Source organism: Lithobates pipiens, unplaced genomic scaffold, assembly GCF_037356315.1.
Source record: "Lithobates pipiens isolate NorthernLeopardFrog02 unplaced genomic scaffold, aLitPip1_a1.2 Scaffold_3, whole genome shotgun sequence".
NCBI classification, from domain to species: Eukaryota; Metazoa; Chordata; class Amphibia; order Anura; family Ranidae; genus Lithobates; species Lithobates pipiens.
In genome coordinates, this window is record NW_027507790.1 from 71,129,279 (window position 1) to 71,155,423 (window position 26,145).

Here is a 26,145-nt window from a genome sequence, read left to right on the forward strand (position 1 = left end):
TAAGTCTCTTTCCCAAGCCTGCAGAAAGGGCAAATCTTGTGGAGTCTCCTGTTCTATTAACATACTATAAAAGTAAGACATCAGATGTCTCAGTTCCTCTCCTTTCAAACAGATCTCTTCAAACTCAGTCAATGCCCTTATTTCTATGTATACCTTTGATTTAGATCTAATAAAGGCTTCTAATTGCCTCATTCTGAAAGGATCTAGCCCTAATGTCATTCCTTTTTCAATATCTTTTTTAGTCATTAACCGATTGCCTACCGAGAAATGACAAATTCTGCTCATGCCTCTGTCTCGTATTGTTTTAAATTTTGGATCTGTCATTCCCGGTAGAAATGCTGGGGTACCAAGGATAGGAAGGAGCGGACTGGGAATTCTTGAAATAGATGTTTTCCTGAATACTCTTTTAGTTATTCGTAATGTCTCCCCTAGTATTGGATGTTTTCTCATTCCTATTGGTATTTCTGTATCTGGAATCCACACTAATCCTTCCAATGGGATATCTATCGCTGCTTGTTCTGTCTGTATCCACGGTTTTTCGTTTTTAAGCCTACACCATTCCACTACTCTAGTTAAATGTAAAGCTTCCTGGTATTTTATTGGATCTGGAAGTCCTATCCCTCCTTTTCCTTTGGGGAGTACTAGAATATCTCGACGTACTCTTGCTGGTTTCCCAGCCCAGATGAACTTCATAAATCTTGATCTAAGATCCTTAACCACTTGCTTACTGGGCACTTAAACCCCCCTCAGTCCCAGACCAATTTTCAGCTTTCAGCGCTGATGCACTTTGAGTGACAATTGCGCGGGCATACAACACTGTACCCAAATGAAATTTTTATCATTTTTTTCCCACAAATGGAGCTTTCTTTTGGTGGTATTTAGTTACAGCTCAGAGTTTTATTTTTTGCTAAACAAACAAAAAAAGATGCAAAAAAAAAAAAAAAAAAAAAAATCATGTTTTAATAGTTTGTTATAAAATTTTGCAAACGGGTCATTTTTCTCCTTCATTGAAGTGCGCTGATTAGGCGGCACTGATGGGCTGCATTGGTGGGCACTGATGGGCTGCATTGGTGGGCACTGATGGGCTGCATTGGTGGGCACTGATGGGCTGCACTGGTGGGCACTGATGGGCTGCACTGGTGGGCACTGATAGGCATAGTTAAGGCGGCACTAATAGGCACAGATAAGGCGGCACCGATGGGCACAGATAAGGCGGCACTGATGGGCAAAGATGGGCACAGATAAGATGGCACGGATGGGTGGCACGGATGGGCACTGATAGGTACCACAGATAGATGGGACTGATGGGCACTGATAGGTGGCACTGATAGGTGGCTCTGATAGGTGGCACTGATAGGTGGCTCTGATAGGTGGCACTGCTGGGCACTGATGGGCGGCACTGCTGGGCACTGATGGGCGGCACTGCTGGGCACTGATGGGCGGCACTGGGGTGCAGCACCTTTGAGGCAGATTGGGTGGCACTGTGGGGTGGCACTGTGGGGTGGCACTGTGGGGTGGCACTGTGGGGTGGCACTGTCAGGGGGCACTGACGGGGGGCACTTACTTTTTCTTTTATTTTACTTCAGGATGGCACTGCGGGAGGCAGGTGGGCACAGGCAGGTGGCAGGTGGTCCCTTGTATTGATGGCCGTGATCGGGACTGATGTCCCGATCACGGCCGCCGGTGATCGGCTTTTTTTTTCTCTCCTCGCGCTGTCAGCGCGAGGAGGAATAATAGCCGATTACCGGCTCCGTTCTATCACATGATCAGCTGTCATTGGCTGACAGCTGATCACGTGATAAGGGGTCGGGATCGACCCCTTACACGGATCGGTGATCAGGCGAGTCTCACGGACTCGCCGATCACAGAGCGCGCCGCGCGCGCCCCTCAGGGGGCGCGCAGGCCGCTCGTAACCAGGACGACGTCAATAGACGTAGTCCTGAAAATGTAGGTCCGCGCTAATGCCGTCATTTGGCAATAGCGCGGATCTGAAGTGGTTAAACAAACTTGGAGGGATCTTAATCGGTATAGTTTGGATTATGTATAATAGTCTGGGCATCACATTCATCTTAATAATATTGGTTCTCCCGAACCATGTAAAAATCTTTGTCCCATTTTTGAAGATCATTTTTGATCTGTCTTACCAGTGGGATATAGTTAAGTTCGAACAGCTCAATTAGATTTTTTGACATTTTTGTTCCTAAGTATCTTATATATGAGTTCGTCCATCTAAAATCAAATTGCGTGGATATTGCTTGTAGCTGAGGCGAATCTATTTCTACCCCCATTGCTTCTGATTTTCCATAATTTATTCTAAAGTTAGATATTTTCCCATATTCTCGTAGCTCCATTAGTAAATTCAATACATATGCTCCACAAATCGTTGTTTCACACAGGGGAAACCTCCCAGGAAATGGCTAAATACACTCAAAAAAATATGTTTAAAGGCTTACACAGCTTTCCCTAAAATGTTACACCCATGTAACATACATACATACATACATACATACATACATTATATGTGTTTGGATCCTATTGACACTTCCTGTAACCCAATATTTAAGGCTTTAACTGGAGAATGAATTGGCCAGGAAATGTGCACACCTGTGTTTAGTAAGCTCAGTCCTGCTCCCTTGTTTAGCATAACTGCTTCTTGGGTCCACTCATTCTTGATAATGGTGAAGGATGAGCTCTGGCGTATTTGCACAGCCCACGTGCAGAGCCCGCCCGGAAGTCGGCGCTGCGCTAATCACACACAGACATTGTCCCGATGCACGGCTGCAGAGATCGGGAAATGTCTCACTGCCTGTGATCAGCGCAGTGCCGACTTCCTAGCGCGCTCTGCACGTGGGCTGTGCGAATACACTGGAGCTCATCCTTAGTGGTGCTGAATCTCTTTGTGTAGAGGTTTTGGAGGAAAAGGTGGAAAAGAGGCCAAATGATTGAATCAGTAAACTTATGGTAATTTCTTTTGACTTAAATTTGTTTGGGCCAAGCTGGCCTAAATGAACTGTTTCCATTATTATAGTAGCGTCGGCTGCATAAAGTAAGGAGCGCTGTGTTCTGTAGCGATATGGGTGACTTCCTGTCTACTGCTGGAACTAAATCAAGTCAGGCTGAATGCCATTCAGGAGAAGCCTTGTAATGTTTTTCAATAAGTACAAGGCTTCCTCTCATTGGCCATGGTACAGAGGCGGGTGGATTACCTCACAATTTTCACCTAGGCCACCTTTGGCCAATCGGAGGAAGTTTTTATATTCAGTGATAAAATACAAGGATTCTACTGAGAAGACTTATGCTGTGTACACACGATCAGACTATCCGGCGGACTTAGTCTGGCGGACTTTCCGAACGAGCGGACCTGCCCACGTATGACAGGGCTAGGTCTGTCGGACTATGGCGGGAGTCCGCCATACTTTTGAAATGAACGGACTTGCCCACACACGGAAGAAAGTCTATTCATTTTGAATGCGGCTCCAGGTAACCGGGACTAGCGAAGGAAGTGGCGATGAGATTGACACGTTGCTGGCCCCATCAAGTCCATATCAGACCCTTATCCGAGCACGCAGCCCGGCCGGTCAGGAAAAGGGGTGGGGATGAGCGCCCCCCCCCCCTTCCTGAGCTGTACCCTCAACATGGGTGCTTTGGGGAAAGGGGGGCCGTAGTGGGCGACATTGACTTCCTTCGCTAGTCTCGGTTGCCTGGAGCCGCATTCAAAATAAACGGACTTTCCTCTGTGTGCGGGAAAGCCCGTTTATTGCAAAAGTACTGTGGACTAGCACACTCACGGCCAGATTGTCCACTGGACTCGCAGTCCGGCGGACAGTTTTTGAGTCAAAACTACTTTCTAAGTCCGCCAAACTTTTGGTGAAAAGTCCGCCGGAGCCCACACACAGGCAGATTGTCAGACTTTTCCGCCAGATAGTTTGATCGTCTGTACGCGGCATTAGTTCAGTTCCAGCAGCAGATGGGAAGTCACCCGCAGTGCTGAGGAACACCGCTCAACACACTGATGCGTTTAGAGTAGTACAGCACACATAGTAATTGCATCAGTTGGTAATTGAAATAGATCTAAAGGGCCAAGCTGGCAAAGCAAATCTGCTATTTTACTTTAAAAAAATGTATCTAAACCCTCAGTAATACAATAAAATATTCATTGTATACATACTAGGCAATGGCTGCTATGTGGGGTTTCAATAACAGCAATGTAAACCACTTAACCTTCTTTTTTCCTGCAAGGCAAAGGCATAATGTGCTAGTAGGCATCACATACTAGTACATTATGTGAAACTTACCTGAAAACTAAGCCTTCCAGCGATGCAATGTCATCACTAGAGACCGCTTCATCTTAACCCGTCCTGCTTCCAGGGTTGCTGACTCTGCAAGCACTGCACAGGGCTGTGAAGGAATGGCACGGGTGGCCGTCCCTTCAGAGCGCATGCGCCAGTGATGTCACTGGCTGCATGTACAGTAAATATCTCCTAAAACGGTGCATGTTTAGGAGATATTTATACTACCTGAAGGTAAGTCTTATTATAGGCTTATCTATACGTAAAATTCAAAGATGGAAGTTTACTTCCTCTTTAATGGGCTCTGGAGTTGCAGCCTGGTCACCCTCGTTAGAGTGCCCCCAGGATTAGAACTGGATGTGTCCATAAGGCCGCAGCTGATTACAAACACTGGGCCATACCTTCCATAAAAATATGCTGATCTGAGTAGTATGTGCTCCTAATTGGCTGTGTAAATGAAGCTGCCTATTTTCTGCATTTAATAGGGATGGAGGCACATGTTGGTATAAGCCTTATTTAAAGTCCCAAACTTTTCCCATGTAAATGAAGCCTAAAGCAGTATTCCAGGTAGCTGAAGATGGAAAGGGGGGGGTGGGAAATAATTTTTACTTGAAGCTTATTTTCAGGAATGGATTTTATTGCATAGTTTCATTGATGCAGCTTGGACCAATGTGAGTATGTATATTCCATACCCCTAGGATCCTTGAGGAAGCTGGAAATCACTGTAGTAGTCTCCTGTGCCGAGTAGCTGCCCTCCTGTTTGGTAGTGATGCACCAAAAATTATCGACCGAAAATAGGGTTTTCAGCATTGTGCCTGAAGAAAGGAGAGAGAAAAAAAAAGGGGGGGGGGGGCTGATACCGGCAGCCGAAAATGCCCACAATTGTGCTGTGATTTTTATTTTATTTTTTCAGCTTTTTTTTAATTTTTTTTAATCATAGGTCATGTGACTCAAAATGCATCAAAAATGCTTTCACATTTCTTGCTGTGTTTTTAATGCGGAGGTGCGGTTTGCCAAAAATGCAGTAAACAGGATTTTTAACACCACTTCAATGGGTGCCGATACTGGCCTACTTTAAATTCTTGGTTTAAGTGTTGTATAATACACATACCATATAATTATTATTTTTTTTTTAAAACCTTATGTTCTTTTATGGTTTCTGTGCCGACATTTACATTTTGGTGAACACTGGAGGTCACCTGCGTGACATAGGCATCATTATTAAAATGCATTTTTTTAAATGAATGCAAGATGTTTTCTTCACGGACAAGGTGGAGAAGGCAGGGTGGTGACGTCGCAATCTACATTTTATCCAATCGCACAACAACTTTCATTCACTAAGAAGAAAAACAGGCATTCTGTGACTGGCGCTCATGCTGGGTAGGTGACCCCTGTGTTCCTGGACCTGGAAGACGTCAGCGATTACTGTAGTTGTGGTGAACACTATAGTAATTTACAGCTTTCGCAGGGATCACACAGGTAAAGCTTATGCATGCTTACTTTGGCCCAAGCTTGATCAATGTGTGTATGCTTAAAAAAAAAAAAAAAAAATCATGTTTAGCTTTAATGATTTGGAACCTTTCTCCAGGAAAAAGCCAATGGAGTTGTTAGTCTAACACTGCAAGCTTACTAACAGGACAAGAAGGGAAGAAGGGAAAAAAAAAAATCCTGACCTATTAATGGTTGTGGTGTTGTGTTTGGGGGGTGTCCCCCCCCCCCCCCCCCCACAGAGTGGCCATACCCATCAGGAATTTACTGATCTGAGTAGTATGTGCTCCTGGGCGGCTGTGTAAATGAGGCCTAAAGCTGAATTCCAGGTAGATGAGGTCAAAAAACAAACACTTTAATCCTTCAGTTTGAGGAAATTAACTGCAGTTAGAGAGGCTTTGTTTCACTTCACTAGTCCTATTTCCTCTTGAAGTGCAACAGTGCTTCACATTCAGGAAGCATGCTCAAGTGTTGTTAGAAAATGCGGTTGTGAGCAACATGCTCATACACAATTAGACAGGACCTTTTGATCACGTTGCACAATAATTGTAGAAATGTAAACCTGCCATGTACTTGGGCAGTTTAAAAATGCAAAAAGATGTAATGTACAAAACCTACATGTTAAAAACACACCAGGTTGGAGGTGTTGATTTGGCCTCCAGATTCTCCAGATCTCAATGCAGTCGAGCATCTGTGGCATGTGCTGGAAAAAATTCAATCCAATGAATGGAACCTGAACTTGCATTTTGCGATTGCAGTGCAATTTTTAGATCCGGGGAGACTATATGAAAATATATATAACCTTTTTTTGTTTCCCCTATAAACCCATCTTTGCCCACTTGAGGCTTTAAATTGTACCTAATTTGGTGGGTACCCTTTTGGCCAGTAAGAAGATGAGGGCTAAGAGCAACTTCTAAATTTAAGTGTCAAGATTTCTGTATATATTTAGCTACCAATATCTGTAATTGCCATGTTTGGAAGGTTTACTTTTAACCACTACAATACTGTGTACTTTCACCTGTCCAGGCCAATTTTTCAGCTTTCAGTGCTGTTGCGCTTTGAATGATGAGGCTGGCTTTTTAATTATCTTTTTTTTTTTTTTTTTTATTTGTTTAGCCCAAAAAAAAAATATATTTTTTTCTTCTTTTCCGTTTTTATAAAATTTTCTAAATACCGTATATACTCGAGTATAAGCCGAGATTTTCAGCCTCTTTTTTGAGGCTGAAAGTGCCCCCCTCGGCTTATACTCGAGTCATCGCTGTCTGCCCGCTCGATCAGCGTGTCGAGCAGACAGACAGCGGCCATTCTATTCAAAAGCCGCGCCTCCGGCTCCCCCTTCGCCTGTGATAGGCGGAACACTGAATTTCCCAGCAGCCTGTGTTCCGCCTATCACGGACATCGTATCATCCTCGTACTACGGACGAGGATGATACGAAGGCAGTGATAGGCGGAACACAGGCTGCTGGGAAATTCAGTGTTCCGCCTATCACAGGCGAAGGAGGAGGCGCGGCTTTTGAATTTTACAATGGCCGCCGAAGAGGGCACGGGACGGAGGCAAGGCAAGGCAAGGCACGGCACGGCACGGCACGGGACGGGACGGGACGGGACGGAGGCAAGGCAAGGCAAGGCACGGCAAGGCACGGCACGGCACGGGACGGAACGGAGGCAAGGAGGCAAGGCACGGGACGGAGGCTCGGGACAAAGGTAGGCTGGACACACACACACACACACACACACACACACACACACACACACACACACACACACACACACACACACACACACACACACACACACACACACACACACACACACACACACACACACACACACACATATACACACACACACACACAGGGATGGGTGGATGGATGGAGACACACACAGGGATGGGTGGATGGATGGAGACACACACACACAGGGATGGATGGATGGATGGATGGAGACACACACACACAGGGATGGATGGATGGATGGACACACACACAGGGATGGATGGACGGACACACAGGGATGGACGGACACACAGGGATGGACGGACACACACACAGGGATGGACAGGCATGTCTCACCCTCGGCTTATACACGAGTCAATAAGTTTGCCAGTTTTTTTGGGGGTAAATTGGGGGCCTCGGCTTATATTCGGGTCGGCCTATACTCGAGTATATACGGTAAGTAGTTTTTCTCCTTTACTGACGGGCACTGCTGAGGTGGCACTAATATGCAGCACTGATGGTTGGCATCCCTGAAATGGGCACGGGTTAGCACGTGTGGACACCCCCCTCCGCCCCCCTGTCAGGAGAGCCTCTGATCAGCTCTCCTCTACTTGCGCCTTGTCAGTGCGAATAAAGGAAAAGCCGATAACGGCACTTCCTGGTTACAATGCGGTCAGCTGATCACATTTTAATCACATTTTAAAGAGCCTACATCATAGGCACTTAACCAAGATCAGTTATGCTGTGTGTCATAGTGACTCGCTGCGCAAGGGGCGTATCCTGTTGGACTTCATATGACACCCGGTCAGGATAACTGATCCCCTGCCCGACTGTCGTTCAGCTATAGGCCTGGTGGGATGTGGTTGGGGTTTTTTTTTTTTTTTTTTCTTTTGGTTTTTCTTTCCACTTCAATGACATTTCCTGAGAGAATTATTTCAACTTTTCCAGTTCAAATTTTGGTCTTTTCTCGTTTTCACATCATCGTGGCTTATATTTTTATAATTTCATTTATTTGCTTTTTGGGAAATGTACACTTGCATACAAAAAAAAACACTCCCCAGCTATTTCTGCCCCACCCCCACCCCCTGTTTGTTTTATTTGGGTTCTCTCCTATTCCTGTATTACATTCCTCTGCCTGCCATTATCTTCTCTAAATATTTTTCTGAGGATTTTCATCTTTTCCAACTTTCCCATGCAAGAGTATAGGTCCGGGATCGTCCTTTGTCTCTACTCCCCAGACATTGCATTTTATTATAGTACTCTATTCTGTCGACCCAGTCTCTTATACCTGGTTTTTCACTATTTAGCCAATTCTTTTGGGATCAGCCCTTTCACGGCATTTAAGAGTGTCGGAATAATTGTTTTCTTTGTCTACTTCTTTGACTTTTTTAAGTCTGGAAACAGACACAACTGTAGATTGTATTCTATTTTCTCGTTATTTCTCGTTTATTTTATAATGCTCACTATCTCTTGCCAATACTCCTCCTTTATCTTTGGGCATTCCCACCAGATATGCACCATTGTTGCCCTTTGATTACACTTCCTCCAGCATAATGGTGAACTCTCCACTTGGTATTAATGTGTTCTCACCGGGGTCAAGTACCATCTAGCTAACAATTTATAGTTCATTTCGATGGTGTTCATATCCCACGCATTCTCATGTACGGCTCCAATCATCCTCTCAACTTGCCCGTCGGCGCGTTTTAGATCCATTTCTTTTTCCCATTGATCTATATAAGCTGGTCTTCCTTGTCCTAGATCTGAGAATATTCCATACTTTTGATATTCAGTTTTTTTAGTGACTGTTGTGTATAACGGAGCTTTTCCAAGAACATCTTTTCTCCTTCATCCCGTATTGGATGTGGAAGTGTTTTTACAAAGTGTTTTATTTGAATCTGATTCCAATCGTTTATCTTCCATCCTGTAGATTTTTCTATTTCTTGTCGTGTTTTGGTCTTACCCTTTATGGTAACATCTTTCAATTGATGTTTTTTTATATTCTGTGCAGTGAATATCTCTCTCCCCGGTGCAAAAATATTAGTTCCCGTAAGCGCCAGTAAAGGAGAATTATACTCCCATTTTTCTTTCCGTTACACAGCGTCCCAAATTTTAAAAACCTTTTTAGTCAAATCATGTGTGTCTTGGTCCAGTATCCTGTATTTTTGTGGTACCCAAATATTTTTGTGTAATGTGCTTCTGCTTATTGTGTTTTCTATCTCTAACCACATTTTCCCACTATTCTAATTTGTCCACTCTATCATACGTGTCAAAACGACTGCTTTATAATTAGAGGTCAACCAATATGGGTTTTTCTCTGGCCGATGTTTAGAAATCGGCGGCCGATGGCTGATATATGATGCCGTTTTTTTGGGCCGATATGTTAGGCCGACTTTATTTATTTTTTGTTATTATTTTTAATTTTATTTTTTTCTCCTTCATCTCATAAAATCTAAGTTGGAAACCTTTCACACGGGGACGTTTTTCAGGCGCTTTTGGGCTAAAAATAGTCCCTGTTAGTGTGTGGGGGGGGGAGGGTTATTTTTATTTTATTTATTTTATTTTATTTTTTTGGGGAAAAAATACACTGATTAACCACTTGCAGACCGGACCATTTTGCTGGTCAAAGACCAGACCACTTTTTGCGATTCGGCACTGCGTCGCTTTAACTGACAATTGCGTGGTCGTGCGACGTGGCTCCCAAACAAAATTGACGTCCTTTTTTTCCCCACAAATAGAGCTTTCTTTTGGTGGTATTTGATCACCCCTGCAGTTTTTATTTTTTGCGCTATAGACAAAAATAGAGCGACAATTTTGAAAAAAACTTATTATTTTTTACTTTTTGTTATAATAAATATCCCCCAAAAATATATAAAAAAACATTTTTTCCCCTCAGTTTAGGCCGATATGTATTCTTCTACATATTTTTGGTAAAAAAAAATCGCAATAAGCGATTGATTGGTTTGCGCAAAAGTTATAGCGTTTACAAAATAGTGATAGTTTTATAGCTTTTTTTTAATTTATTTTTTTTTACTAGTAATGGCGGCGATCAGCGATTTTTTTTTTTTTTTTTTTTTTTTTTTTTTTTTTTTTTTTTTTTTATTTGTGGGGGACCCATCGGACATTTTTGACACATTTTTGGGACCATTGTCATTTATACAGTAATCACTGCTATATAAATGCAGTGATTCCTGTGTAAATGACACTGGCAGTGAAGGGGTTAACCAGTGGGTGGTAGTGTAGGGGTTAAGTGTTCCTAGGGGTGTGTTACTAACTGTGGGGGGGGTTGGGCTTTCATTTAGTGAACACTGATCTCTGCTCCAATCGCATGGAGCAGAGATCCGCGTCACTAGTTGCTAGGCAGAATGGAGAAATGCTGTTTACACGGCATTTCCTCCATTCAGCCGTCCCGTGAGACGATCGCGGGGATGCCCGCGGCGATCGAGTCCGCGGGTCCCGCGACCGGACTCACGGGGGTCCCGACCAGCGCAGGAGCGCGCCGCCGATGGCGCGCTCCCGATAGCAGGGCGGCATTGAATATTGGACGTACCTGTACGCCAATATGCCTGCCCGTGCCATTCTGTCGACGTACATCGTCGTGCGCTGGTCGGGAACCGGTTAAAAAAAAAAAAGCATTTGAAAGACCTCTGCGCAAATATCGTGTCACCTAAAATATTGCAACAACTGCTATTTTATTCCCTACGGTCTCTGCTAAAATATATATATATAATTTTTGGGGGTTCTAAGTGATTTTCTAGCAGAAAATACAGGATTTTTACTTGTAAGCAACAAGTGTCAGAAAAGATTTAGTCTTTAATGGTTAAACTGAGATCTCCTCCACAGGAGTTCAGTCCATGGAAGAAGAAACATTGTATCTCTTTAATCTTTTCTTGGCAGACTGCCCAGAGAGGAGGAAAGTCTGCTCCACTGATTAAGTCCAGGCAACTTGCATTGACTTCTATTACAGAAGTCTTTTGCAAGTTGTGCCGAAGATCTAATCGGCCCATGCCGATTAATTAAACGCCAAATATCGGCCGGCCTCTATTTATAATATCTATATCTGGATCTGTTCCCTTTTCCTAGTGATGAGTGCAAATTTTATTCTTGGCTTTCTACTCTGCCAGATGAATTTTATCAACTTTTTTTTTTTTTTTTTTTTTTTTTATTGTCTTGAAGAAGCTCTGCGAGATCCCTATTGGTAACATCTGAAATTTTATACATTACTTTTGGTAGGATGACCATTTTTACACATATTTATTCTGCCTATCCATGATGGTGTGCGTGAGCATGTTTTCTTTAGTTCTGTCTTGACCTCATTTATTAGTGGGATATAATTCGCTATATAGAGTTTTTCAACAGTTGGAGTTAATTTGATTCCCAAATATTTTCATTCTTTTTGGAGAATCTGGGCCTCACTTTCCTCTACTCTTCTTCTATTTTTAATATTTCTGTTTTAATGGGGTTTATTTTAAAATTTGAGAGTTCCCCATATTTTTTTATTTTAATTATATTATAGTCACCTTTTTGGATTTGTCATCAGTACATCATCTGCGTATGCTGCTATTTTATGTACCTTCTCTCCCACTCTCACCCCTCTTGCATCCCAATTATTTCGTAAAGTTGCCAAGAAGGGTTCCATTGACAGAACATATATGTCAGAAACCATGAATCCGACCAAGACAGAAGTACAATTAAATCACACTTGTTTATTAAATAAAAAGGTAAATGTATAAAAAGCGTAGTCAAAGCAGAGCCAGAGTCCAGTAACCGGATCGAGTAGTCAGCCAGGCCAGAGTTCAATAACCAGATTGGGTAATCAGCCAGGCCAGAAGTCAGGGATCCAAATAGAGCAACAGCAAGCAGGATAAGGAGCCAGAAGGGATGTCAGCAAGCCAGTCTTTAAACAGAACCGCAGGAGATGGTTTCTTGTGATGTGACCATGGCGAAGGCAGAGGTGAAGTGAGCTGGACAGCTTTAACCACTTAACAACCGCCCATTGCCGATTAACGGCTTCAGGGCGGTTGTTTAACTCTGAGAGGCCGTTTAATTAATGGCCTCCCAGAATTCTGCTCTCGCGCGCCCCCTGGTCATCCGTGACCGCCGGGTCGCTCGTCGCGGCCGTTTACCACGTGATCGCTCCGTCAAATGATGGAGTGATCACTTGTAAACAAACCGGCGTCATGTTATGACGCCGGTTCCTCCCTCCCCCCTCTCTCTACCGATTGGTACAGCGGAGGGGAAAGATCGGTGTCAGCAGCGATGTGGGCTGCATCTGCAGTGCCCACATCACTGCTCACCGAATTTAACCCCTCAGTACCCTGCCATTACTCTGCAGTACTCTGCAGTACCCTGCCATTACTCTGCAGTACCCTGCCATTACTCTGCAGTACCCTGCCATTACTCTGCAGTACCCTGCCATTACTCTGCAGTACCCTGCCATTACTCTGCAGTACCCTGCCATTACTCTGCAGTACCCTGCCATTACTCTGCAGTACCCTGCCATTACTCTGCAGTACCCTGCCATTACTCTGCAGTACCCTGCCATTACTCTGCAGTACCCTGCCATTACTCTGCAGTACCCTGCCATTACTCTGCAGTACCCTGCCATTACTCTGCAGTACCCCGCCATTACTCTGCAGTACCCCGCCATTACTCTGGAGATACCCCGCCATTACTCGGAGATACCCCGCCATTACTCGGAGATACCCTGCAATACCCAGCCATAGACGCCCCTCACCGCCCTCCGGTGCTTCTACCAACTCGCCAGCACAATCAAAGACAGAATCTTTTTTTTTTAATTTTTTTTTTATTTCAGGCTTCCCAGCCTAGAGGTGAGATGTGGGGTCATATTGACCCCCAGATTTCACTGTAAAGAGGACCTGCCACCCCATATTCCTATTACAAGGGATGTTTACATTCCTTTTAATAGGAATAAAGGTGATCAAAAATTTATTTTTGGGGAAAAAAATGTCAAACTAAAATAAAGTAAAATGAACAAAAAAAAAAAAAATTTAAAGCGCCCCTGTCCCCATGTGCTCGCATGCAGAAGCGAACGCATACGTAAGCCCCGCCCACATATGAAAACGGTGTTCAAACCACACATGTGAGATATCGCCGAGAATGTTAGAGCGAGAGCAATAATTCTAGCCCTAGACCTCCTCTGCAACTCAAAACATGTAACCAGTAAAAAAAAATGTAAAGCGTCGCCTATGGGGATTTTTTAAGTAGCGACGTTTGGCGCCATTCCACGGGCATGTGCAATTTTGAAGAGTGACATGTTCGATATCTATTTACTCAGCATAACTTCATCTTTCACTTTATGCAAAAATTGGGCTAACTTTACTGTTTTTTGTGCTAAAAAAAAAAAAAAAACAGTTTTCCCCCCAAAAAAACGCGTTCAAAAAATTGCTGCGCAAATACCGTGTGAGATAAAAATTTGCAACGACCACCATTGTATTCTCCAGGGTCTTTGCTAAAAAAAAAATATATAATGTTTTGGGGTTCTCTGTAATTTTCTAGCAAATAAATGATGATTTTTACATGTAGGAGAGAAATGTCAGCATTGTCCTGGGTGCTCCAGAACGCTTGATGGTGCTCCCTGCATGTTGGGCCTCTGTATGTGGCCACACTGTGTAAAAGTCTCACACATGTGGTATCGCCGTACTCGGGAGTAATAGCAGAATGTGTTTTGGGGTGTAATTTGTGGTATGCATATGCTGTGTGTGAGAAATAACCTGATAATATGACAATTTTGTGGGGGAAAAAAAAAATAGGAAAAAAAAATCTTGATTTTGCAAAGAATTGTGGGAAAAAATGACAACTTCAAAAAACTCATCATGCCTCTTACTAAATACATTGGAATGTCTTCTTTCCAAAAAGGGGTCATTTGGGGGGTATTTGTACTTTTCTGGCATGTTAGGGTCTCAAGAATTGAAATAGGCCGTCAGTCCTTCAGGTGTGATCAATTTTCAGATATTGGCACCATAGCTTGTGGACTCTTTCACAAAAACCAAATAATATCCACCAATTTGTACTTATTTTTACCAAAGATATGTAGTAGTATAAATTTTGGCCAAAATTTATGAAGAAAAAATTACTAATCTGGTAAATTTTATAACAGAAACAAAGAAAAATTCATTTTTTCGCAGAATTTTCGGTCTTTTTTTCTTTTATAGCACAAAAAAAAACTGAGAGGTGATTAAATACCATTGCATGTACTTTGGTCCTATTCCCAGGTGCTGTAATGTATCCATCATGAATCCCCAGTCTACCCTGTCAAATGCCTTTTCCGCATCTATTAACAGGAGTAGAGCTGGGGATTCGCTTTGCTTTCTCTTCCCTAGCAACAGGATTGTTTTTTAAACTATTGTCTCGCCCCTCTCTAGCTGGGACAAAACCCGTCTGGTCAGGAATTATCCAGCATGGTATTCGTTTTTTTTTTTTTTTTTTTAATCTAGTGGCCAAAATCTTTGCATAGATTTTTATATCCGCATTTAAAAGAGCAATGGGTCTTTTCTTTCCCTTCTTTAGGTATTATTGTAATGTATGCCAGTAATGATTTCTTTCTTTTCTTTTCTTTCCTTTCTTTCCTTTCTTTCCTTTCTTTCCTTTCTTTCCTTTCTTTCCTTTCTTTCCTTTCTTTCCTTTCTTTCCTTTCTTTCTTTCTTTCTTTCTTTCTTTCTTTCTTTCTTTCTTTCTTTCTTTCTTTCTTTCTTTCTTTCTCTATAATAGCATTGAAATGCTTCTGAAATCTTTGTTTTGTTTACTAATTCTCCCTTTTCATTTTTAATCTTTCGGTGGGATGTGGTTAAGCAGCAGTAACATAAAATCTGAAGCTGGTTGGAGGAGCTACTGTACTTACCCAGTGCTCCAGGATATGGGAGAGCATGCGACTTCCTCCCAATAACTAGGCTTAAATGGTCGTAAAACATAAGTGTCTCTCTTAGGCCCCTTTCACACTGCTACGACTTGTAAATCGCAATTTTGCTGAGATTTTGACCCCATTTTCAGGGAATGCCTGTGTAAACTTGAGGGCTATGGACCTCAACTCATATCAAAGTAGTACAGGGACTACTTTTGAAGTTGGTGTGACTTGAAGTTGCACAGATATGAATGGTTATCATTGGGAATCATGGGGTACAACTTGTCATGCGACTCTGTCCAAAGTCGCAGGAAAAGTCGCACAAGTTTGAAAGGGGCCTAAAGCATTTTCTGTCGCTGAAAAATTCAGTCCTTATCTTCGTACTTTGTTCTAGGCCAGTAACTCAGAATGGTTAGTCATTGGATCAGCTTTACAACCGAGGAATTTGTGTTTTTCAGAAGGCAGGTTGGCATGGCAGCCTCCATGTTTCTTTTATAATCTACAGTACTTTTATTTTCTTTAATGGCGGTCTGTACTGAAAAAATTTAAAGCCGTATCCTCCCAGTCACTACACTGCCCCCACAGTTGAAAAGACTCACGAGGGAACAGATTTAACTCATTGATCGCCTCCCCTAGTGTTGACCCCTTCCCTGCCAGTGACATTTACACAGCAATCTAGGTTAATTGGCTTCTGTCAAAAAAATTGGCCATCGTATATGAATGGGGACCTTGGATTGTGGGCGCCTTAAGGGTAGGGACCAATGTGAGTGTGCAATGTACAGGGATAGGGACAATTGTAGACACTCAGGTTGAACTTGATGGACTGGTGTCTTTATTCAACCTAACTATGAATATGTGCATTTTTATAGCACTGATCGCTGTATAAATGTCAATGGTCCCAAAAAGTGTCTGATCTGTCTGCTCCAATGTCGCAGTCACGCTAAAAATCGCAGATTGCTGCTATTGCTACTAAGAAAACTAAAAATGCTATAAATATTTCCCATTTTTTTTTTTTTTTTTTTTTTTTTTTTTTTTTTTTGTAGACACTAACTTGCGTAAACCAATCCATAAACACTTATTGTGAATTTTTTCTTCTTCTAAATATGTATAAGAATACATACTGGCCTAAACTGATGAATTAAAAAATAAATAAATAAATACATTTAGGGATATGTATTATAGCAAAAAGTAAAAAATATTATTTTTCTTTTTCACAATTATCGCTATTTTATTTTTATAGCGCAAAAAAATTAAAATCGCAGAGGTGACCACATACCACCAAAATAAAGCTCTATTTGTGGGGAAAAAAAAAGGACATCAATTTGTGCCGTATCGCAAAAAATGGCCTGGTCGTTAAAGGGGCAAATTTCTTCCAAGGCCAAGGGCTTCCCCTGCTGTCAATCCAAATCCAGTGACACGGGGCGTTTCCAGTCCCACTGTCAATGGACACATCAGTGGGACACGGCGTGAGCCCACATGGGTACCTCCAGGGAGATTAACTTTCCGTGGGGGCACCCAATGGAGAGTAGGAGCCAGGAGCGCTGATGGGGCACAGCAAAAGATCGGTGCAGGTCTTTGCAAAACTATTGCACAGAACAGATCAGTGTTTAGAGGTCGACTGATATATCGGCCGATATTTGGCCATTTTTGATAAATCGGCCGACTTATTATCAAAATTAGGCTGATTATTCAACACTGACCACCGTTCCTCCTCCCTTCTCCACACTGTCAGAATTGAGCTTGATGTCGAGGGTGGGTTGGGCCCGGCTTGGGTGGGCGGGACCCAACAGCTATCAAACGCCAGTCAATGGGATAGGATCTGGGCAGGCCTCTGTTTGTGGCCCCAGCCCTTTTCTTAAGCAGACCAATCATTGGCTGGTGTTTAATAGCTGCTGGGTTCCGCCCACCCCTGACATTGAGCTCAATTCTGACCGTTCCTCTCCATTACATGTCCGTTTCACACAGTTACACTCGGCTCAAATACGCCAGTGCAATCTGTCAGTTCCAAACCAGTGCCATCTGTTGGTTCCAAACCAGTGCCACCTCCTGCCTGTGCTTACCAGTGCCACCTGTCGGTTCCAAACCAGTGCCACCTGTACTGAGGACATAAAGTGTGTGGTAGAGTGACAGGAGCAAGCAGGGAGGAGTGGAGTGGGTGAGGTGTGTGTGTTTTTTTTATTTTATTTTTTTTTTATTTTTTTTTATGGGCCTAAAATAATGGCCACAAAAATCGGCCTCATATCGGCCATCGGCTGCCCCAATTTCTAATTATCAGCATCAGCCAGAGAAAAACCCATATCGGTCGACCTCCTAATGAGTATGAGGATTTTTTGTTTTAATTGGGGGGGGGGAACGAGGGTTTACAACCCCTTTTAGCTGAAAGTTCAGTTGTGCGCTATACATGTAAATATGTATAGAATAACCAGTACCTATGTATCGTTTACTGTAAAGTCAGCCAAGTCTGTCTTCCATTTTGGAGGCATGAATTGAGTCTTTTGAGCAAAAACTAATGTGGAAATTCTGAGTTGTGCAATAAGATTGTAGCAAGGGATGAATGATCAGTCTCAGAATAGTTCTAGGCACATGATGCTGACTCAGCCTCACAATCATGAGACGTCTTTCCTACTTGTCTGGTTAGCAAATCTTCCCATTATAGGTAGTTACTGGAGTGACCAAACTATTGCAAAGAAAATGACGACTGGTCTGAATGTATTATATCTTACTATATATTCAGTCCTTCATTCCCCATTATTTAGAACCTCCTAATTCCTTGATTTCTTTTCAACAGTGAGCAATTTTTTTTTTCTTCGAGTGCAGAAAACATCCAAGCATTGTACTGCTGAAGAGGTTGTCTGTTATTTCCAATTCTGTTGGCATTCCAGAGAGATCTACATCATAATGTGGATTCAACTTCCATATATTGAAGGATTTAGTGATGGTTCTGATTAGGGCTGAAACAACTAATCGATTAATCAATTATGAAATTAATCAATTACTATTTTCATAATCGATTAATCGGGCAGTAACATAATGGGGTTAAAAAATAATTAAAATGAGCCCTTTATAGTACAAAAAGAGCAAATCGCTACTGTAAATATTACTTTCACAGTTCTACAGTAAAAAAAATTAACCCCTTACAGCAGTGATCATCTGTTTTATAGTACGAAAAAAATAAAAAAAAGCCTAAATTTTTTTTTTTTTTTTTTTTTTTTTTTTTTTTTTTTTATAACCCCATTATGTTAAAAGTCTTAGACCTGGTTAACATCTATGTGTGTTTTGCAGAAACGCACTAAAGTTCATTTACATGATTTCCTATGGGACATGTTCACGCAAAACAGTGCTTTTTTGGTTCAATATACTTCAATAGAGAAGCTGCAGAGAAGCATGTAATGCGTTTTTGCAGCAATTTGTGTATTTTATTCTGCCCAACAACAAATCGGGCAAAAAAAATGTAAAAACGCAAGTCGCAGCAAAATCACGTGTGCAAAAAAAAATCAAAACGCACTGCAGAAACAGATTAAAATGCAAATTGCATAGGTGTGTACCGAGCCTTATGCTGGCCACACGGATCAGTTTTCAGACGAGAATATTCAGACGAGAATTCTTTGTATAGTCGCTGAATGAAAGAATGTTTGAAATTCTCATTTGTTTTTAACATTCTGTTTTTAAAATGAATGTAATTTCTGAATCAAAACCACATACACTATCTGAAAATTTCTTTGACCAAGCGGTTTTCTATGTCCAAACTTTCCCGTCACTGTGGTTGAAAATGAATGTCAATTTGACCCCACTAACGATTAGAAAATAGAACGAACATTCTTAAAATGACTTGACAGAGTATATTTGATATTTTGCTCCCTAACCATATAGTAGGTTATTTATATTTACCATTGCATAGAGACATTTAAGAATAAAGTGCCTTTTTTTTTTTTTTAACTTGACATAGTAACTAAATTATACACCACACTTTTTTTTTTTTTTTTTTTTTTTTTTTTTTTTTAGGTTATTAACCAATTTAATAGATTAATCGGCCAACTAATCGATTTATGAAAATAATTGTTAGTTGCAGCCCTAGTTCTGATAGCCACACAATGACTTGAACAAAAACATGGCATTCTGTTTAAGTGCTGGTATTACTGTTTAAGTACGTTGGCAGAATGGCACAGCTGGGCAAATGGACATACCTGTACATCCCTTTAAATTTGCCGCCGTGCCATGTCGTGTGCACCGCTGCTAAGCGCTGGCCAGGACCTCCGTGAGTCGGGTCGCGGGTCCCGCTGACTTTATGTCCACGGGGATACCCGCAATCTTCTCACAGAGAGGAAGAACAGGGAGAGGCTCCCCGTTCTGCCTAGTGACAGTGTCACTGATCATAGCTCCCTAAGATCGGGAGCTATGATCAGTGATGTGTCACAGCTAGCCCATCCCCTCTATAGTTAGAACACATCCCTAGGACACATTTAATCCCTATAGAGCCACCTTGTGTTAACCCGTTCACCGCCAGTCACATTTATACAGTAATCAATGCATCGCTGTATAAATGTGAATGGTGCCAAAATTGTCTGGTCATAATGCCGCAGTCACGATAAAAATCGCTGATCGCCGCCATTGCTAGTAAAGAATTAATTATTATTTTTTTTATAAAAAATGCCATAAAACTATCCTCTAAAACAATTTTTTACTATCCAAAGTTAAAACAAGGGCAGAGGATTTAAAAGATTGGGGAAAAAAAAGATCGAAGTTCTGCTTGAAGGTATCTATACCAAGGATTTAACTGAATCCTAGGCATCTGGTAATTGTAAGCTTTGGGATGCACTAAAACAGAACTAGATGATTACTGGATCTTCTGAAGATTATCCTGTCATCTAGATAACTTAACTTAAAAAGCATCTCCAGACCTCTGACATGACTAGCCCATCCTGGGCTTGGAGTGCGGATCCACCACCAAAGGTTGCACCTGTCTCCATCTATTAGGCTGCATTGCACCACAAACACACAATAGGCCTCTCACTACAGTCAGAGTGGAGAACGATGCTCGCCAGCTCAGGGATTTCAGGAGTTGACCCCTACATGTTCCTGAAAAGGAGTAGAAAGGGCCCACCAAACTATGCAGAAAGGGCCCACCGAACTATGCAGAAAAGCCAAACGGGTTTGTCTAGCAGATTTGCATCTGGGGAGGAGGCACTGACCTACCCAATGGTTGTGGGCATGACTTGCGTGGAGCATGGATGGAACACATTAATGTTCACATATGGTTATCCGTTTCAGGATAAATATTTCAGCAAACTCTACAATACCTTGTTCCCCTCCCCCCAGGGCTATAAGCCTCAAGCAAATTTGGCCAGTTGTCCTCCAAACCTTCATCATGTCTGTCATCCTCCAAATCCCCTTTACATTCCAACATCTGATAACTATACCAACTCTCCTCAAACCGGGTCAGTCACCATTCAAACCTTGGCTGTTGGTCGTCCTCCTCAGTACTCCTACCAATCTCTGATTATCTGAAGAAACACTGACAGAATTTAGGAGGAAGCTGGTGTAAGGGCCGGTTCACACAGCGATGCGATGCGAGGCGACACGGCTCGCCTCGCCTCGCTCCCGCAAGTCGCCCCCGTTCAGTACAATGGAACCGTTCTGAGAGGAGCGACTCGAGTCGCTCCGACTCAGAAAAAAGGTTCCTGTACTACTTCTGGGCGACTTCGGGGGCGACTTGCATTGACTTCTATACAGAAGTCCTCTGCAAGTCGCCGCTGAGATCCCCGCAGGTCGCGGCGAGGCAAGTCGGAGACACCTCGCCGCGCCTCGCTGTGTGAACCGGCCCTAATGAGATTATGCTGAAGTACGTGGCAAAATAGACAGCATATTACTGTATACTATCACTTATTGAGTTGTATCTAAAAGTGTAAGTACATAAAAATGCCAAGTTGCAAAGATACAGAAATGGAAATACAGTGAGTATAGCAAAGAATTACCCCCCTTTAAGTGTTGGGGTTATATGCTGCACTGAGTAAATAAATACAGCTGGATAAAACAAAAACAGTCTTAATTTCAGGCTACAAAGCAACAAAATGTGAATTTTAAATGGGGGTGTATATATACAGAAAAAAAAAGGGGGGCGATTATTGCTGGTATACCATTAACTAAAATGAGTATAGCTTTGCCCTATTTACTAATATCAGGGAACATCTATTTCAGGGGTAGGCAACCACTGGCACATGAAGACTCTTGTTGGCACTTGACTCCCTGCTGATAGGGAATCTGCAGAGCAGCACAGGGAAGTGTCAGTGAGACACTAAGACCCCTTTCACAATGAAGGCATTTTTCAGGCACTTTAGTGCTAAAAATGGCGCCTGCAAAGCGCCTGGGGAAAAAAAAAGCTTCATCTGCAATACCAGTGTGAAAGCCCGTGTGTTTTTACACTGGGGCGCTGTGCTGGCGGGACATCAAAGTCCTGCACGCAGCTTCTTTGAGGCGCTTAAGGAGTGCTGTATACACTGCTCCTAAATCAATCCTGCTCATTGAAATCAATGACCAGCGCCACCGAAGTGCCTGCAAAGCTTTTACTGCCAACGCCTGGTCGCTGGCAGTGCGAAAGGGCTCTAATACATTCCAATTTCAGAGTTCTTCATGCTGCACCTGCACTGAGGGAGAGGCACTGTGCCCTCACACATTGTAAATGATGGGAAACATTGTTTGGTTCTCTAACTTTGCTGTAGCTGCGATCGTCAGCTTTTGTGATGGGGAAGAGATCTCTCTCTCTGGCCCGCGTGAGTTTGCCAGGAAGGGAGGAGGGATGAGTTATAAAAGGGCAAATGAGGGCTACAGTGCTGGAGGTATGTCTGTGTAAATCCAGGAAGTGAACAGGCAGCAGCTTCAAGAGGAAGTAAACCCTTCCAAACAACTTGGACCTATAGGTAAGCCTAGATTAAGGCTTACCTGTAGGTCCAAGCAATATCTCCTAAACCTATATGGTTTAGGAGATATTTGCCCGAAAATGGGCACCGCTGTCTACGGCGCATGCGCCGCAGACAGCGGCGCGCAGGCGCACTAAATGCGGCAAATCCAAGAATGGATTTGCCAAATTTGTCGACTCCCGTGCGCATGCGCGGGAGTGACGTCATCGCGGCTTCGCCGTATGACAGCAACGGAGCTGCGAGGCGCGACTCCCGTGCACATGCGCGGGAGTGACGTCATCGCGGTTGCGCCGCTGTCATTGGTCGGAGCTGCGAGACGCCACCAGCAAGATGGACGCGGCGGACTACAGGGATCAGCGGCGACTTCGCTGGCTCCTGTGTCAGGTAAGTGACACATAATGAGCTACTATGCGATGCATAGTAGTCCATTATGCTTTACCTTTGCAGGGAAAAAAAGAGGAAGTAAACCCATCAGGGTTTACTTCCTCTTTCAGCTGCCCACAGTTAAAATGGATGCAGCCAGACTCAGTGGAGGGAGATTTCTGCAGCATATTTGGCAAATACGGAATCTTTGTGAATGAGGCCTTACTATGTTGTGTGTGTGTGCGTGTGTGTGTGTGTTGTTTTATTTTTCGAGACACAGAAGCTGGTAATTTGAATATGGGGTGGGGGCTTGTCCCACTTTAGTCACAGCAGGGGTATGTGGAGTGCTGCGGGAACCAGGGGGAGAAATGTCAGAAGCTGGTGGGGGGCTACAATTTATGTCAATAGCTCTGATGAGCTGTCCAGGTGAAAGAGGACTTGGCAGTGCAAGGGTTAAATTACAGGTTATTCCCTTTTTTAGTGTGTGTGTTTTTTTTTTTTTTTTTTTTTTTTTTTTTTTTTTTGCATTTTGTCTACAGCTAAATTTTTAAATTGCACCCGGCCTTCATATTTATCTTCATATAAATCACATTTTAGCATTTTTGTTAAGTTGAGTACCAGACAAAAGTTTTTCACCACCTATGTTACGTTTTAGGTTTGTTTTTCTTCCCTTGTCATGGGATAGGAATTGGGGGCAGAAGAACTACATCGGGGCACAATAGTAGAACCAGTGACTGGAAATATTTCCGGTGGGGAACGGGGCAGCAATTTAAAATCCTAACTTCACTGCCCTATCCAATTAAAGAAAATGCAGCTGTAGTTCTAATTAGAGACAATCAACTTGAGTATTTCGGGGTAAAGTAACTGCAGGGGTTGATTTACTAAAACGTACACACAGAATCTGGGGCAGCTGTGCATGGTAACCAATCCGCTTCCAGGTTTTATATGTCAAAGCTTAAAGTGGTTGTAAACCCTTACAACCAACTTTGACCTACAGGTAAGCCTAGATTAAGGCTTACCTGTAGGTCCAAGAAATATATCTCCTAAACCTATACGGCTTAGGAGATATTTACCCGAAGACAGCCACCGCTGTCTACGGCTATGCACCCTAGACAGCGGTGCGCAGGCGCACTGGGAAGGCCGTAGATCGCGGCGATATGCCGCGAGTGTCGGCTCCCGTGCGCATGCGCGGGAGTGACGTCATCGCTGCTCCGGCGAATCACAGCGCCGGAGCAGCGAGACCCGGAAGTCACTCCGGGATCCATGGCAGCGGCAGACATGAAGACGGAGGACCGCTTCGGGGGCTTCGTTCTCAGGTAAGTTATTCATAATGAGCTAGTATGCTAGGCATATTATTATTATTATTATTATTATTATTATTATTATTATTATTATTATTTGGCTTTACTTCCTCTTTAATGGAACAAGCTGAAGTTGATTGGTTAGTATGCACAACTGCACCAGATTCTGTCTGCCCCGGTTTTAGTAAATCTCCCCTTGTGTCTTTTTGTAAAGGCGCCCCCACCCACTGATGCTCACCTGTCCTTCGTTTTCCCCTCTGTACATAGGTTGTAATCTGCTTTTAACATAGGATTGAACTGATTTCTTGTGTTTTTTTTTTTTTTTTTTTTTTTCTGTTTAGGTTAAAGACCGTGGACCAGAGGCAACACGTAGATTTTTTAACTGGTTTTACTGGAGCATTAACTTGGGTGCAATCGTGTCTCTGTGTGGGATAGCTTATGTTCAACAGAATGTGAGCTTTCTCATTGGATATATTATCCCTGCAGTTTGTATCGGTGTTTCCTTTCTTGTGTTTATGTGTGGACATGCCGTCTTTGTTACCAAACCAGCTGATGGAAGTGCCTTCACCGACATGTTCAGAATATTTGGATACTGCTGCTGTAGGCGGAAACGGTCCACGGAGAACCCAAGGCAAATGTATGTATAGTGTTGTGACTGTATAGAAATATATGTACATTAAAAAATATATATTTGAAGGATAGTTACGGTTTTCAGATGTTTGGAGTTTATTCTGTTGGGGAAGAAAATACTCTGGAACAGCAATAGACATTGTAATGTATTTTTAAAGGATACATGTTTTTAGAGGAATATGGCGGCTTCCATTGCTGACCCCCATCTGAAAATGTTTTTTGTCTAGCTCCCTCTCAATAGCCATTGCCCCCAAACAAACATGCAGCTAGTTGAGTGGAATAAAATTCAACTCCCAATGAACAAATGTATTTTGAGTCATTGCCTTAAAAGATTCTATGCATTAAGGTGAAAAAACATCTCAGTGCCTGCGCTCCCAGCCCCCCCGTTTTACTTACCTCACCCCTCGAAAGTCCCGCGCTCGGCCCCGACTTCCTCTTCACCACTCAGCCTGGCTGCTGATTGGCTGGAGGGGATGGATTGGAGGCAGCACAGCCATTGGCTCACGCTGCTGTCAATCACATCCAATGACACGGCGCAGGGGGCGGGGCCATGTGATACAGACAGCGGCTATAGCCGCTTGCTGTATCACGGGAGCGTGCCCGCAGGTGCTTCTCACCATTCGAGGGAGCTCGCATGAACGTGAGAAGAAAAAAAATACCTTTACAATCCCTTTAAGTGTGCCCCCCCATCTCCCCATGCTCACGTGCAGAATCGAACTGGATATAATCAGCCTACCCATACATGGTTCAAATCTTGCCCGCTTCCTGCTGAACAGTCTATGGCTGGCATAAAGCTGCATATCACCTTAAGCAACCACAACTGCAGTGACAGGCTAATCTCCTATTTTTTTATTTTTTCAAAAATGCTAATTGGTTGAGGTACCCAGGTCTCTGAGGAACCTCAGCCAACCTGTTTATGAAGGCTGCGCTGCATTCTGACACCTTGTCTTTTCTATAATGCATGTCTCTAATGCACTGCAAATGCATTTATTTACAATGTGTTTTCCAAGATTGAGTTTCTAAAAAAAAAAAATAGACTGGTTTAAAGCTGAACTCTGGGAAGTTTGACAAAAAACTGACCCATTCATAAAAGCTGTGCTATGGCTTCCATCAGTGAAAAGCAACCTTTTGGATCTGCAGACTTGTCCATTGACTTAAAATGCTGAAGTCAGAGGACCAGCATAATGGCCAAGCAGCTAGAATTTTCAGGTAGCCTTGAGCAGTGGTAGCTTAATTATAGGCCTGGTTTCTGATCCATCAGTGTTTAACCACTTAACGACCGCCGCATGCCATTGTACGTCATCACAATGGCATGTACAGGCACAAGCACGTACATGTACGTGCTTGCCTTCCAGCGGATGGGGGCAAGCTTCCTCCCACTGTGTATTGTATACACAGGCAGGGAGGAAGTGATGTCATTCTCCTTGGCGCGGTCTTTTTTGACCGAACTACGAGGAGAAGACAGAAAGTAAGTGCACCAAACACTACACTGACACTAACTCACAGGCACACAAACCCCCCCCCCCCCCGCCAGGTTTTTATAGCGCTAGGTACCCCGATATACTACCCAATAATGGTTTTAACTCC

At 43.1% G+C, this 26,145-nt stretch overlaps 1 protein-coding gene across 2 annotated transcripts in view; it reads left to right on the plus strand.

Annotated features, from left to right (window-relative positions):
• Positions 1 to 26,145, plus strand: part of SLC15A4 (solute carrier family 15 member 4) — a 67,267-nt gene that overhangs the window by 12,749 nt on the left and 28,373 nt on the right. For both annotated transcript variants that reach the window (XM_077461818.1, XM_077461817.1), the window contains exon 2: positions 24,270 to 24,565. In XM_077461818.1, the coding sequence (XP_077317944.1) occupies positions 24,270 to 24,565 (296 nt within the window). The remainder of the gene's footprint in view (positions 1 to 24,269; positions 24,566 to 26,145) is intronic.